Source organism: Oncorhynchus masou, chromosome 18 (genome assembly GCF_036934945.1).
Source record: "Oncorhynchus masou masou isolate Uvic2021 chromosome 18, UVic_Omas_1.1, whole genome shotgun sequence".
Taxonomy (NCBI): Eukaryota; Metazoa; Chordata; class Actinopteri; order Salmoniformes; family Salmonidae; genus Oncorhynchus; species Oncorhynchus masou.
The window spans coordinates 8,580,050-8,597,176 of record NC_088229.1 but is presented as its reverse complement, the minus strand read 5'-3'; the positions used below and the strand labels follow the sequence as shown (position 1 = coordinate 8,597,176).

The 17,127-nt window shown below is 45.0% G+C and overlaps 1 protein-coding gene across 1 annotated transcript; it reads right to left on the bottom strand.

Annotated features, from left to right (window-relative positions):
• Nucleotides 1-5,779: 5,779 nt before the first annotated feature.
• Nucleotides 5,780-11,192, bottom strand: rbm15 (RNA binding motif protein 15). Its single transcript, XM_064922086.1, has one exon. The coding sequence runs from the start codon at nt 11,040-11,042 to the stop codon at nt 8,433-8,435; it is 2,610 nt and encodes an 869-aa protein (XP_064778158.1). The 5' UTR covers nt 11,043-11,192; the 3' UTR covers nt 5,780-8,432.
• Nucleotides 11,193-17,127: the final 5,935 nt, after the last annotated feature.

The window sequence follows — 17,127 nt, the reverse complement described above, 5'->3', positions numbered from 1 at the left end:
GGTGGTACTACAACAGTTACTTACTGTTAGCAGGTGGTACTACAACTGTTACTTACTGTTAGCAGGTGGTACTACAACTGTTACTTACTGTTAGCAGGTGGTACTACAACACAGTTACTGTCAGCAGGTGGTGGTACAACACAGTTACTTACTGTTAGCAGGTGTTACTAAAACACAGTTACTTACTGTTAGCAGGTGGTACTACAACACAGTTACTATTAGCAGGTGGTACCACAACACAGTTACTTACTGTTAGCAGGTGGTACTACAACAGTTACTTACTGTTAGCAGGTGGTACTACAACACAGTTACTGTCAGCAGGTGGTACTACAAAACAGTTACTATTAACAGGTGGTGGTACAACACAGTCACTTACTGTTAGCAGGTGGTGCTACAACACAATTACTTACTGTTAGCAGGTGGTACTACAACACAGTTACTTACTGTTAGCAGGTGGTACTACAACACAGTTACTTACTGTTAGCAGGTGGTGCTACAACACAGTTACTTATTATTAGCAGGTGGCCCTACAACACAGTTACTTACTGTTAGCAGGTGGTACTACAACACAGTTACTACTAGCAGGTGGTCCTACAACAAAGTTACTGTTAGCAGGTGGTCCTACAACACAGTTATTGTTAGCAGGTGGTACTACAAAACAGTTACTATTAACAGGTGGTGCTACAACACAGTTACTTACTGTTATCAGGTGGTACTACAACACAGTTACTTACTGTTAGCAGGTGGTACTACAACACAGTTACTTACTGTTAACAGGTGGTACTACAACACAGTTACTTACTGTTAGCAGGTGGTACTACAACTGTTACTTACTGTTAACAGGTGGTACTACAACTGTTACTTACTGTTAGCAGGTGGTACTACAACTGTTACTTACTGTTAGCAGGTGGTACTACAACACAGTTACTGTCAGCAGGTGGTGGTACAACACAGTTACTTACTGTTAGCAGGTGTTACTAAAACACAGTTACTTACTGTTAGCAGGTGGTACTACAACACAGTTACTATTAGCAGGTGGTACCACAACACAGTTACTTACTGTTAGCAGGTGGTACTACAACAGTTACTTACTGTTAGCAGGTGGTACTACAACACAGTTACTGTCAGCAGGTGGTACTACAAAACAGTTACAATTAACAGGTGGTGGTACAACACAGTTACTTACTGTTAGCAGGAGGTACGACAACGCAGTTACTTACTGTTAGCAGGTGGTACTACAACAGTTACTATTAGCAGTTGGTGCTACAACACAGTTACTTACTGTTAGCAGGTGGTACTATAACACAGTTACTTACTGTTAGCAGGTGTTACTACAACACAGTTACTTACTGTTAGCAGGTGGTACTACAACACAGTTACTGACTGTTAACAGGTGGTACTACAACACAGTTACTTACTGTTAGCAGGTGGTACTACAACACAGGTACTATTAGCAAGTGGTGCTACAACACAGTTACTGTTAGCAGGTGGTACTACAACACAGTTACTTACTGTTAGCAGGTGGTAATACAACACAGTTACTTACTGTTAACAGGTGGTACTACAACACAGTTACTTACTGTTAGCAGGTGGTACTACAACAGTTACTTACTGTTAGCAGGTGGTACTACAACACAGTTACTGTCAGCAGGTGGTGGTACAACACAGTTACTTACTGTTAGCAGGTGGTACCACAACACAGTTACTGTCAGCAGCTGGTGCTACAACACAGTTACTGTTAGCAGGTGGTACTACAGCACAGTTACTTACTGTTAGCAGGTGGTGCTACAACACAATTACTTACTGTTAGCAGGTGGTACTACAACACAGTTACTTACTGTTAGCAGGTGTTACTACAACACAGTTACTGTTAGCAGGTGGTACTACAACACAGTCACTTACTGTTAGCAGGTGGTACTACAACACAGTCACTTACTGTTAGCAGGTGGTACTACAACACAGTTACTTACTGTTAACAGGTGGTACGACAACACAGTTACTTACTGTTAGCAGGTGGTGCTACAACACAGTTACTATTAGCAGGTGGTACTACAACACAGTTACTTACTGTTAGCAGGTGGTACTACAACACAGTTACTGTCAGCAGGTGGTACTACAACACAGTTACTGTTAGCAGGTGGTACTACAACACAGTTACTTACTGTTAGCAAGTGGTACTACAAAACAGTTACTTACTGTTAGCAGGTGGTACTACAACACAGTCACTTACTGTTAGCAGGTGGTGCTACAACACAGTTACTGTTAGCAGGTGGTACTACAATACAGTTACTGTTAGCAGGTGGTACTACAATACAGTTACTTACTGTTAGCAGGTGGTACTACAAAACAGTTACTTACTGTTAGCAGGTGGTACTACAACACAGTTACTATTAGCAGGTGGTACTACAATACAGTTACTGTTAGCAGGTGGTACTACAATACAGTTACTGTTAGCAGGTGGTACTACAATACAGTTACTTACTGTTAGCAGGTGGTACTACAATACAGTTACTTACTGTTAGCAGGTGGTACTACAAAACAGTTACTTACTGTTAGCAGGTGGTACTACAACACAGTTACTACTAGCAGGTGGTAATACAACACAGTTACTTACTGTTAGCGGTGCTACAACACAGTTACTATTAGCAGGTGGTACTACAACACAGTTACTTACTGTTAGCAGGTGGTACTACAACACAGTTACTGTCAGCAGGTGGTGCTACAACACAGTTACTTACTGTTAGCAGGTGGTTCTACAACACAGTTACTGTCAGCAGGTGGTACTACAACACAGTTACTACTAGCAGGTGGTAATACAACAGTCACTTACTGTTAGCGGTGCTACAACACAGTTACTATTAGCAGGTGGTACTACAACACAGTTACTTACTGTTAGCAGGTGGTACTACAACACAGTTACTATTAGCAGGTGGTACTACAACACAGTTACTTACTGTTAGCAGGTGGTACTACAACACAGTTACTGTCAGCAGGTGGTACTACAACACAGTTACTGTTAGCAGGTGGTACTACAACACAGTTACTTACTGTTAGCAGGAGGTACGACAACACAGTTACTTACTGTTAGCAGGTGGTACTACAACACAGTTACTTACTGTTAGCAGGTGGTGCTACAACACAGTTACTTACTGTTAGCAGGTGGTACTACAACACAGTTACTTACTGTTAGCAGGTGGTAGGCTTAGGTTCAGACTGAATTTCTCCAGACTATGGTTGTACGGTAATTAACCATTTTCACTACAGCCTCTGTTTACAGTGGTAGTGAAGGTGGTAACTAGGGGACATTGTCCTTCCCTCCCGATGCCCAGGGTAAGTGTTTCCAGAAAGTGAAGATTAATGCCGAGTCAGGTCACATGGTGCTGCTTGGATACGGTGGACATGTTTTTGGAGGTGTTTCAAATCATAAAAAAATAGTTTTTATTTTGTTTTACAGAAACTGTAGGCACATTTGTATGTGCATGTATTAAGGATCCCCATTAGTCCGGTCCAAGCAGGATTAAGGCAATTAAATACATTTTAAAAATCTAAATAAAACAGTACATCATACAACACATTATTACACCACTACTCTACCACTACATATCTACAATACAAGATTTATAACGCAACAATATTACAACATTACAATGTACGTGTATTGTGTGTGTCTCTTCAGTCCACGCTGTTCCATAAGGTATAGTTTTATTCGTTTCATAAATCTGATTCTACTGCTTGAGTTACTTGACTGTGGAATAGAGTTCCATGTAGTCGTGGCTCTGTGTAATAGTCTGCGTTTCCCAGTCTGTTCTGGACTTGGGGACCGTGAAGAGACGCCTGGTGGACTGTCTTGTGGGGTATACATGGGTGTCTGAGCTGTGTTGCTCGTAACTTACTTCACAAACGTTTATATTAACGACTGTGTAGAGTTGGAGAATAGACCCAGTGTTTTCCTGACACTTCTGTAGACCTATGGCTGTAATGAGTAAGCACATTATTTACAACAAAAAAAAACTTTGTAGTGAATGGGTTACAGCTAAGGGAGGTAGAATATCATGTTAGGTTGTATTTTGAGTGGACTACCAAGCTAGACTGAATGGACTGTAGGTACTAGGTAAAAAGAGAACCCCTTATATGGTACCATACTTACTGTAGCATAATATTGGTAATATACGTACCTCTGCTTCCTCCACACTTCTAAAGGTCAGACAGCAGCAGCCTCCCTCCTCCTAACTCACGAACGGGCTCTGCAGTGACAGCAACAAGCTGTCTCTCTATGCCATCAGTGTAGTGTAGTGACTCCCTATGGCACTACAGTAGTGATCGCAGCTCCCCTGGTCCTGTCTGTCAGCAGGTGCAAAACATGGGGGCGTGCAGAATGCAGATCCTTTGTGATCCTCTAGAGGGCAGCATTTCTCCAGTGGCGGTTTCTTTTTTCAGCACCAGGAGCAGGCGGGATTTAAGCTCTGCTATTACTGCCCTTGTACTGAGAGGAGCTATATGTGATAAATATAAGGAAGTATTTCTTCATTCGATAAGGGGACTTTAAAATGAAGGGGGCTCTTGGTTGAACTGTCACAAAATGAAACAATACGGATCCTTTCACAACCTGTGAAAATGTTGAGCGAAATTGAGTTTCAAATGGCTCATTTTGCCTTTTTTTGCTTTATGTTCCCCTTGTTCAAGTGAAACGTGACGTAGATGATGTTGTTCTGCGGTTGTCAGGGGAAACCTGAGCAGAACAACATACTCCCGATCCTTTCTTTCAGGAAAAAGATTCAAGCAATAAAAAGCAGCAACAATAATCAATATTCCTATTCATGAAAAGGGGGCGATCCTCCATCCATTCACTGCATACATGGGAGTCAAATCATAAACTGAAGAAATCAAAATTATGATGGTAACAAATAATCATTCTTCTGGGAGAACCGTTGTAATGTTGTACGGTCACTTTGAAAAGGTCACAGGTCAAGGTGACTCCCTCAGCAGCGCAACAGCTTGTAGTGGTAAAGTAGAGTTGCTATGCAAGTTAAGAAACTGAAAACCCAAAAGAGGTGCATCATGCATGGCAGCCGGTGACAGGACCTCTGCTTGTGTAGGGAACTGTGGACACAGCCACACCCCAGGCTGTGGTCAACTCAAACAGAGAAAAACCTTATTGAAGACAACAGTGAGAGCAAGGGGGGGCACTGCAAATCCAGCCCTGTTCTCCCACATTCTGCACTAGTGTGTCAGCCTCCTACTGTGTGTTTCACACTGCAGAGCAGGACATGGGCTGGAGGTTGCAAACAGGAGCCATAGCATACACAGTGGGGTTTGGTCACAGCCGGGACTCCGCCATGGATCCTGTGATTCACCTGCTCGAGCAGTAGGACTAACACAGGGGGCCAGCCCTGGAGGCGAGGGGTAAACGTTACTGGGGTCAAAGGGTATGCTATTAATCAGCCACAACTTCTGAACAGCTCCTGTCAGGTCATCAACAGCTCATGTTAGCTCAACAGGTCATCAACAGCTCCTGTCAGGTCATCAACAGCTCCTGAAAAGTGCGTGTGTGTGTATATGTGTGTATGTGTGTGTGTGTGTGAGAGAAAACACACACACAGGTGATCATCACGCAGACGTCTCTCCTAGTCTCCTCGGCGCTAACAATCGGCAAAACGATGTTTGGTTCCCTTTTCTTGTGCCACAATTCAAAGTGATAAACACAATTCCTTTTTTGGAAACACAACAGCCGAGATAGTCACAACAGTTCTCGCTCTTCAATTCATTTCCACGGCAGAAACAAGTTTCCAACAAATGAACATTTATTGATATTCTGAGAGGACAAATAAGTGCATAAATGCACTTTGTCTCTGTGTGTGTTAAACAGCTTGGCAGTAAGCGCAGTGTGGGAAGAGGATTTTCCCTTTTCTTGTCTTCCCAATGAAACCAGGTACACAGCACAAAGCCAGAGGGTCATATTACTCCATTTAAAACATAACACAAAAGAAGGCAACTTAAAAGCTGCTTTCTCAGTGAAAACACACAAATACTAAGTAGTTTCCTTCTCTTCAGAGTTTCCTGCGAGGTTTGAGCCATAGGAAGTCCACAGTTGAGGCGGTGAGACAAATACAGATTTTTTTTTCTCATACAGTTTTTCAAACAGATAAACCAGACCAACCTCCTCTTAAAACATCCTAAAACTACAACTCAGTTAAAAAAAAATATATTTTAAATGCCATAAAATGTTACCAACAGTAGGCTATTAAGTCTGACAAATCTAGCTGTTTTCTGCTGGCCGCAAAAGGGGAAAACATTGTGGTTTAAAAATACTAAATAAAATAATAGCACTACAACTTATCAAACCTACAATTTAAGTTTACTTAAAAAAAAAAAAAAATGATCAGTTTCTCCAAATGTTGAATGGCCTTTTAACTGATTGATTATTAGGATTACCGTAAATCATTTGTTAGCAATGATTACCAATAAAATACTGTCATATTCAGACAAACTTGGCAACAAACATTGGTATATTAATTGAATGAAACCGGACCAACAAATGTCAACAACAACAAAAGCTTAAGTTTGTTTTTATCTCTAGTGTAATTTTACCACACATTATAGGTCAAAGGTTATAGGTCACAAGTTACTACCATGGGTCAGGTGGTGCTAAAGAAAATGCACACAATATAATCTACCCTTAGCATCTCTCTTAGTGGGCTGTGTGTTTGTTGCATCATTGCATTGATGGGCCCATCCTACAGTATATTAGCTGGGCAAAAATTACCTCTACAATTTCTCATTCAGCCTCTCAATACGCCCAAGTATTACTGGTGAGTAGCTTAAACATTAAAACACATTTGGAAACCAATTGAATACACTATATTCACACCACAGACAAGTTAGGTTGAGTTTACACTCAGCAACTGAACCCCATTGTCTCGGCCCATTTTGTAGTGTCATGAACCATTCCTTAACCATAGAGGTGTGGGCTAACCTCACCACAGATAGCCTACTGTGCATAGGGACATTCGATTCCTAGGTTTGAACCATTTTCATGTATTACAGAAAGACAGGAAGTCAATGTTGTCAAGTAATGACATATCCCAACATAATTGTCCCCAAATACTTTTTTTTGTGAGAAATGGAAATATGATTTATATCCTCGTCAAACAGATCTGGTGGTATCTTTCTCAAAATGTGACATTTAAAATAAAGGCTTCATAATTCAGGACTTTTAGAAAGGGCCTTGAGGAGAAAAATATATAATTAACTATAAATGACACGAAATGATTGTAATGAAGCATAAAGCAGCCTAATCTACAGAGCCTTCAGAAAGTATTCACAACCCTTGATTTTCCCCACATTTTGTTGTGTTACAGCCTGCATTTAAAATTGATTCCATTGAGATGTGTCACTGGCCTACACACAATACCACATAACGGCAAAGTGGAATTATGTTTTTTATTTTATGTTTACAAATTAATTAAAACTGAAAATCCTTTGTTATGGCAAGCCTAAATACATTCATGAGTAAAAAATGTGCTTAACAAGTCATATAATAAGTTGCATGGACTCACTCTGTGTGCAATAATAGTGTTTAACATGATGTTTTAATGCCAGAGGGTGGATCAACAACATAGTAGTTACTAACCTAACTGACAGCGAGAAAAGAAGGAAGCATAATCCATGGAGTGGAATGTTCTTAGAGACTGACCCCAGAAAGACTCACAGCTGTAATTGCTGCTAAAGGTACTTAGAAACAAAGTATTGACTCAGGGATGTGAATACTCATGTAAATGAGATCATTCTGTATTTAATTTTCAATAAATTTGGCAAAATTTCTAAAAACATGTTTTCACTTTGTCAGGTATTGTGTGTAGATGGGAGCCAAACATTTTTTAAATTCATTTTAAATTCAGGCTGTAACACAAGACAAAATTTGGAATTAATCAAGGTGTATGAATACTTTCTGAAGGATCTGTATATAATATGATCAATGGAACACTAACAGTGGACCAAATGTTGGAATGGAGCCTTCTAACACACAGCGGTTGATTCAAGTTTTCCTAATTGAAAATGGGTGCTATTTTACCTAATTTCAAGTTAGATTGTATTTCTAGAATGTCCCCCTTTTATAATACTGTCTGGAAATGAGCACACACTTATTTAATAAAACAGGGTTGCACAATTTGCCTATACATTTGTTGACTTTCAAGAGGGCATTTCGTATTTATTTTGGTGGAACAAATAGTGACATAGCCTACGCCCCCATCATACCCCTACTCTAGTAGTACCCCATCATACCCCTACTCTAGTAGTACCCCATCATACCCCTACTCTAGTAGTAGTACCCCATGGAGCTGAACTCAACACACAGCATGCAATAGTAGTTACTGACATGTTTTTTTCTTTTGTACAATATCACTGATGTCCTGCTTCCTCTCTGATTGTAGTTATGATGGCCCTCGCACCACGACCATCACCAGATAGTCCTCGTCGGTTTTGGCCAGAGCTTTAGCCGAGGCATCAATGAACTGCTGTGAGAACTCACAGGGAGGGAACGCATGGAGAACACCCTGGTGGTCCTTATCCCGGCTGCCTCCAACGGGCAGGCTGATGACTCCGGCTGCCTGCTTCTGTTTCAGGTAGGACACCAGATTGCGGAGAGGACGCTGGGTGGAAGCTGCAGGGTCCGTCGACGACACCTCCTCGCCACCGGAACCGGGAACCGCCAGGAGGACGGCGTAGCCGCCGGGGCCGGCCGCTTTGATGCGTCTGGAGACCTCGTCCAGCTTGGGCTGGTCGAGGCGGAGACGCTGGGTGATCTTGAGTTCGCCCACCTGTCTCCCCGTGGGGCCGTCGACGAGGAGGTCCTTGGCCACGCCCTGGTGACCCTCCAGGAGATGCATGTTGGCGGGGAAGTTGCTGTTCTTCAGGAGGAGCATGCCGTGCCAGGCCAGGCTCAGCTTGGATGACTGACTGCCTTTAGAGCCACCCTGGTCTGAGGAGCGATCCCTCTTAGCTCCAGGTCCTCTGCTGCTGCTGTCGCCGGCTTTACGTTTCCGTTCCCCTGTTGAAGATGTGAGGCCACTGCTGGAGGCCCCTCTCTCAGCGAGATTCCCCTGGTTCTTCAATCTCCTGTCTCCTCCGCCAGGACGCTCCAGACTGGGGCGGCGGTCTCGTCCAGGGGAGGGTCTGTCGTCGCCGCGAGAGGGGCGCTCTGAGTCACTGAAGCGGCCTCCGTCAGGGCTACCGTCTGGGGATGGGCCACCTCTGCGCCGGCGTGCCGTGCGGTCAGTGCTGTCAGGAGAGACATCAAGATGGCGACCGTCGTCCATGAGGCGTCGTTTCCGTCCCGGGTCGCTGCCGCGCCCCACCAGCTCACGCTCCAGAGACCAGGGCTCCCTCCCCCCCGGCCGCCGGTCCCGCTGCAGGTGATCTGGCAGCTCAAAGACCCCGGGACGTACTCGTTCACGCATAGCCGGGTTAGGGGGCCACTCGGCCCCGGGGAAACCCAGATCTCTCTCTCTGAAGTGGAGCGGCGGTGGAGTCCTTTCTCTGTCCCTCAGGGGCTCAGCTGTGGCTCGGTGGATGAAAGCCTCTGCCACCATGTCGAAGGGGGGTAGAGGAAGAGGCTGAAGGAACTGCTGCTGGTAGTGGTGCTCTGTGTCTGCAAAGTCCACCCTGAGTCTCCTCTCGGGCCCCCCCAGAGGGAAGCCACGCATGTGCGTGCACGCAGCCTGAGCAGCGTCAAGGCTCTCGTACTGTATATAAGCCCAGGTGTCCCCCTTTCTGTAGTCAATGGTCCTTATTGTACCAAAGCGGTCAAACTCTCTGGCCAATGCTGCTAGGGGGACCCAGGGTCCGAGCCCACCCACCCATAGGCGTGTGGTGGGGGTGGCCTTACCATAGCCAATCTTTATGGGGTTACGGCCCACTATCTTCCCAGACATGGTGAGTTTGGCGCGATGGGCCATGTCTAGGTTCTCAAACTTCAGAAATCCGTATGTGCTGGTCTGTCCCCGTGTGGGCTTAATATCCACCTCTGTTATCACCCCAAACCTGTCAAACGCCCTCCTCAGGTCCGTCTCTGTGACTGTAATGTCCAAGTTGCCCAGAAACAGCGTTCTGTTAGCTCTTTGGTCATCCTCGGGAGAGATAAAATCCTCCTCGCGGAAAGCAGCAGCTCTCTCTGCAATGAAAGCAGGACCTGGGCGTGACCTGGCTTCAAACAGGGCAAACTCCCTCTCCCGTTCTAGGTCTCTGGGCAAAGGGGGAAGTGGGGGAGGAGGGAGGCGCCCAAGTGCCAGCTGCTGTAGTCTGTAGTCTCTGTATCCAAGCCCTGATGGGGAGAGGGGTCTCTGGGTGTGAAGGTGTCTGTGCCCTGGGGCTCCAACATAAGGGTCTCTGTCAACTCTCTCAACTGGAGAGCGACTTCTCCGTCTGTTTATGTACACTGCGTCAATTCTCAGAGGACGGTCATAAAGTACTAACCTGCCCCGGGCGTGTTTAGCTGCTCTGGCATCCTCGGGCTTTCTGAAGTTGACAAACGCGATTCTTTCGTCGTTGCTGCGGCTTATTTTGACACTCACGTCCCCAAATTTTTTGAATTCGTGGAAAAGTCCGTCTTCGATGTCTTCATCGCTCAACTGAGTTCCCAATTCACTGATTTTAAGAGTTTTGTACTCACTTTCGTTGTTGATGGGGGGAGGCAGAGCACGCTCGCCACGAGAATTACTAGTCCTTGCAGTGGCTAAATCGAGAGTCAAGCCCAAGTTGTGGTTCTTACCGATAGCGCTAGCAATAGCACCGGGATAACTATGGTTACTCACGCCGGATCGACTGGAAACATGCCCGTCAAAATCCCTGTCTCTCTTTTCGCCCAACAAACTCCTTCTTGTAGATCCTGCGTCACTTTTAGTCGAGCTATTTCCATTATTGCTCCCACTGGAAACTGAGATAGCCCCCATTTTCTTGCTGGGCGGATGGCCTCCTCCCCTGTCTCGGATATCATCCAAAACCCGAGAGCGCTTTTTAATCGGCGACCTTTCTTTGCCTTTCATTACAGTCCACCTCGCAAACCCTTACAATGATGAAGGTTGTTGCCAACGATATTATATATGTATTTTCTTGCAGTAAATCAGTGAAAAGGCGAACTCCGATTAGCACTGACCCTGCGGCAAAACAACAACATCCGCCATTTTGTCTGGAATACTGTCAGAGCCCGCCCCTTCGAGCTGATTGGAGGAAATAGTGGGTGGAAGAAACAACTACAAATGTACAGTGTATGTCAGTCAAATCGTAAATGACAGAAACTGGGGCATTATTTATTTTGGGTTATATACAATGTTGCATAGAGCCTTACGTTTTATATTTTGTTATTCACTTTATTCAAATAGCTAGTTGCTCATATGAAATTAACAACAAATTATTTGCCCTGAACCTTTGGGTGTTTTCACACTTGGTCCCTTTCAGCCAATTTCTGTGAACTCAGTGCTGTTCGCTTATTTTTTTATGCAGTGCAACCATTCCAAAGGAACTCAGACCCCTCAAAAGAGCCCCCGAAGCGAACCCGACTGTGACCATCTCAAGTGTTCTGAGTTCGGTTCGATTAAATTCCAGGTTACCTTTTTATAGGACAATGCGAATGCAAAGCACCCCAGGATGGCTTGTCATTATTCCCGCCACACACACGAGATTACTGCAACACCGTTTTCCCTGCCACAAACCCTCACATTGGTGGTGATGATGATGTCCAGGTTCGCGAGAAAAAAAAAACGTTTTAAGTTCATGTGATCTAAAATCTATTATAAACTGGGTGGTTGGAACCCTGACTGCTGATTGGCTGACAGCCGTGGTGTATCAGACGTATACCACGGGTATGACAAAACATGTATTTTTACTGCTCTAATTACCTTGGTAACCAGTTTATAACAGCAATAAGACACCTCAGGGGGTTGTGAAAAATAAAATAAAATAGTGTTTGTCACATGCGTCGAATACAACAGGTGACAGTGAAATGCTTACTTACAAGCCCTTAACCAACAATGCTTTAAGTTAATAAAATACAATAAGTGTTAAGTAAAAAAATAGAAAACAGAAAATAAAAGTAACAAATAATTAAACAGCAGCAGGAGAATAACAGTAGCGAGGCTATATACAGGGGTTACCGGTAGAGAGTCAATGTGCGGGGACAGCAGTTAGTTGAGGTAATTGAGGTATGTATGTATGTATGTAGGTAGAGTTAAAGTTACCATGCATAGATTATAACAGAGAGTAGCAGCAGCGTCAAAGAGGGGTCCTCGGGTCTGGGGAGCCCTTTGATGAGCTGTTCAGGAGTCTTATGACTTGGGGGTAGAAGCTGTTAAGAAGCCCTTTGGACCTGGACTTGGTGCTCCGGTACCGCTTGCCGTGCGTTAGCAGAGAGGACAGTCTCACTTGCCGTGCGTTAGCAGAGAGGACAGTCTCGCTTGCCGTGCATTAGCAGAGAGGACAGTCTCGCTTGCCGTGCGTTAGCAGAGAGGACACTTGCCGTGCGTTAGCAGAGAGGACAGTCTATGACTAGGGTGGTTAGAGTCTTTGACAATTTTTAGGGCCTTCCTCTGACACCGCCTGATATAGAGGTCCTGGATGGCAGGAAGCTTGGCCTACCCTCTGTCATGCCTTGCGGTTGGAGGCCAAGCAGTTGCCATACCAGGCAGTGATGCAACCAGTCCGGATGCTCTTGATGGTGCAGCTGTAGAACCTTTTGAGGACCTGAGGACCCATGCCAAATATTTTCAGTCTCCTGAGGGGGAATAGGCTTTGTTGTGCCCTCTTCACGACTATCTTAGTGTGTTTGGACCACTGCTAATGGCTGTGTCCAGGCAATCCGTGTTGCGTCTTGCCTAAGAACACCCCTTAGCCGTGGTATATTGGCCATATACCACACCCCCTCGTGCTTTATTGCTTAATTCTAGCAATTCTAATTATAATTCTATTCTGGTTCTTAAATGGGCAGTAGCCTACCTTGGGTGTACAATTTTCAATTACAACATTATTTATTCTGCAGTCATTCTATTACTATTTATTCTGTTACCAATCAGATGTACATGTTAATAGTATCTTCTATTTGCAATTATTATGTCTCATATTTTAACTAAATGCAATCCATTAGCTTCATACATGTAAGTAGGTATATCTAGCTGTCCAATAACACATTCTGACTGAATGGCTTGCCCTGCACTTTGTAAAAAAAAAAAAAAGAGTGCATGATGGAAAAATATCCTGGGTCCTTTCTAAACATAGCAATGTGAATGCAAAGAGGACTCGGTCCACAAAATAGGTGAAGTAAACTGGCAAAATAGTTGAGTCCTCATGCAAAGGCAGTGTGAATACAAAGAGAACTGAGTTATTTAGCTTCTTCTTCTTCTTTATACCCCAGTTCACTTTTAAGAAGACTGAGATCGGTTATTTTAAAGGAGGACTGTGTGAAAACACCCTTAGTTACTGTTACTAACCAGCTACCACATGGTACTCTCCCTGAACCTTAGAGACTGCTTTTCCCTATGTACATAGTCATTGAACACTGGTAACCCATCTACCACAATACTCCATAATGACAAAGTGAAAGCATGTTTTTGTAGATTTTTTTGCAAATGTATTGAAAATGAAATACAGAAATAACTCATTTACATAAGAATTCACACCCCTGAGTCAGTACATGTTAGAATCACCTTTAGCAGCAATTACAGCTGTGAGTCTTTATGGGTAAGTCTGAGCTTTGCACACCTGGATTGTAAAATATTTGTACATTATTCTACTGCTGTACACACCTTTTCTATTCATATACTGTCCATGTTGTCTGTAGTCCGCCACAGTGGACACATTCTACAGATGTAATGTCATCAATCAAATGAAACTTTATTTATATAGCACATTTTTTACAACAAATTGATTTCAAGTTGTTTAAAGTCGTGCACTGAAAGGCATGTAGCACTTAACATCCTTCCTGTAGGCAGGTCTCTAGAGGTGACCACTTCCTGTTGACAGCTCTCTATAGGTGAACAGGGGATTCTCTCTACCACATGTAGCTCTTAACCTCCTTCCTGTTGGCAGGTCTCTAGAGGTGACCACTTCCTGTTGACAGCTCTCTATAGGTGAACAGGGGATTCTCTCTACCACATGTAGCTCTTAACCGCCTTCCTGTTGGCAGCTCTCTATAGGTGACCAGGGGATTCTCTCTACCACATGTAGCTCTTAACCTCCTTCCTGTTGGCAGGTCTCTAGAGGTGACCACTTCCTGTTGACAGCTCTCTATAGGTGAACAGGGGATTCTCTCTACCACATGTAGCTCTTAACCTCCTTCCTGTTGACAGGTCTCTATAGGTGACCAGGGGATTCTCTCTACCAGAAGTAGCTCTTAACATCCTTCCTGTTGGCAGCTCTCTATAGGTGACCAGGGGATTCTCTCTACCACATGAAGCTCTTAACCTCCTTCCTGTTGGCAGCTCTCCATAGGTGACCAGGGGATTCTCTCTACCACATGAAGCTCTTAACCTCCTTCCTGTTGGCAGCTCTCTATAGGTGACCAGGGGATTCTCTCTACCACATGAAGCTCTTAACCTCCTTCCTGTTGGCAGGTCTCTATAGGTGACCAGGGGATTCTCTCTACCACATGTAGCTCTTAACCTCCTTCCTGTTGGCAGCTCTCCATAGGTGACCAGGGGATTCTCTCTACCACATGAAGCTCTTAACCTCCTTCCTGTTGGCAGCTCTCCATAGGTGACCAGGGGATTCTCTCTACCACATGAAGCTCTTAACCTCCTTCCTGTTGGCAGCTCTCTATAGGTGACCAGGGGATTCTCTCTACCACATGAAGCTCTTAACCTCCTTCCTGTTGGCAGCTCTCTATAGGTGACCAGGGGATCTCTCTACCAGAAGTAGCTCTTAACATCTCTACCAGAAGTAGCTCTTAACATCCTTCCTGTTGGCAGGTCTCTATAGGTGACCAGGGGATTCTCTCTACCACAAGTAGCTCTTAACCTCCTTCCTGTTGGCAGCTCTCTATAGGTGACCAGGGGATTCTCTCTACCAGAAGTAGCTCTTAACCTCCTTCCTGTTGGCAGCTCTCTATAGGTGACCAGGGGATTCTCTCTACCACATGAAGCTCTTAACCTCCTTCCTGTTGGCAGCTCTCTATAGGTGACCAGGGGATTCTCTCTACCACATGTAGCTCTTAACCTCCTTCCTGTTGGCAGCTCTCTATAGGTGACCAGGGGATTCTCTCTACCACATGTAGCTCTTAACATCCTTCCTGTTGGCAGGTCTCTATAGGTGACCAGGGGATTCTCTCTACCACATGTAGCTCTTAACCTCCTTCCTGTAGGCAGGTCTCTAGAGGTGACCACTTCCTGTTGGCAGGTCTCTAGAGGTGACCACTTCCTGTTGGCAGGTCTCTAGAGGTGACCACTTCCTGTTGGCAGGTCTCTATAGGTGACCAGGGGATTCTCTCTACCACATGTAGCTCTTAACCTCCTTCCTGTTGACAGGTCTCTATAGGTGACCAGGGGATTCTCTCTACCACATGTAGCTCTTAACCTCCTTCCTGTTGACAGGTCTCTATAGGTGACCAGGGGATTCTCTCTACCACATGTAGCTCTTAACCTCCTTCCTGTTGACAGGTCTCTATAGGTGACCAGGGGATTCTCTCTACCACATGTAGCTCTTAACCTCCTTCCTGTAGGCAGGTCTCTAGAGGTGACCACTTCCTGTTGGCAGGTCTCTATAGGTGACCAGGGGATTCTCTCTACCACATGTAGCTCTTAACCTCCTTCCTGTTGACAGGTCTCTATAGGTGACCAGGGATTCTCTCTACCACATGTAGCTCTTAACCTCCTTCCTGTAGGCAGGTCTCTAGAGGTGACCACTTCCTGTTGGCAGGTCTCTATAGGTGACCAGGGGATTCTCTCTACCACATGTAGCTCTTAACCTCCTTCCTGTTGGCAGGTCTCTAGAGGTGACCAGGGGATTCTCTCTACCACATGTAGCTCTTAACCTCCTTCCTGTTGGCAGGTCTCTAGAGGTGACCACTTCCTGTTGGCAGGTCTCTAGAGGTGACCACTTCCTGTTGGCAGGTCTCTATAGGTGACCAGGGGATTCTCTCTACCACATGGGAATGCCTCCATCGAGCTCATCAGTGTAGCCATGAAGCCTATTTTGGTGTTTACCGATATTGTCCGTACGGATATGGAATGCGAGTGAAGGGAGCCAGCCGTGCCCAACGAGGTGCAGTCAGTGGAGGATCTGGACCTGGTTGAAGACTAAAACTCACTGTCCCGAGGGCCCACAGAGGAGGTTCTTCAGTGACTAAGGAACCGGTTCAGTGGAATGGCATGTCTCCTTAAACCTGAGCCAGAACAACCACTGCCCTCTCTGGGGCATGCAGGCATCCTGGCTGGCATGACTCTGTCAGTGGAGCAGCAGGAGGTTATATGGCAGGCAACAGTTGGACAGCACACCAACCTCAACTGGAACATCATGAGGAGAGGAAAGTTGACGACCAGCAATTATGGGACAGTGGTTAGGGCTAAGTGCATTACTCCGTCGCTGATTAAAAAATAAAATAAATAAAAAGAGTCCTCAGATCACAGTTGTTGGATGGGTGGTGTCTGTAAAGTGGGCCACAGTTAACGAAGAGGAGGGCATCAAGGCATTCAAAATGTCTACAAGGATGGATGTGCAGGAGTCAGGGCTTTGGGTCACAAGGTCTGGGATCCTGGGTGCCTGACTGGATGGTCTGGTGGGCACCACAGCAGTGCTGGAGGTCAAGGGTCCATATGGTGCACGGGCCCTTACTGTACCATTGAAGAGGCAGTGAAGTCAAAGGATTTCTATATCTAGGAAGTAAATCAAATCAAATCAAATTTATTTATATAGCCCTTCGTACATCAGCTGATATCTCAAAGTGCTGTACAGAAACCCAGCCTAAAACCCCAAACAGCAAGCAATGCAGGTGTAGAAGCACGGTGGCTAGGAAAAACTCCCTAGAAAAGGCCAAAACCTAGGAAGAACCCTAGAGAGGAACCAGGCTATGTGAGGTGGCCAGTCCTCTTAGGGTCGTAGGGAAGTAGGGTCTTACAGCCTTCGTGAAGACCATCCGTACTGGCA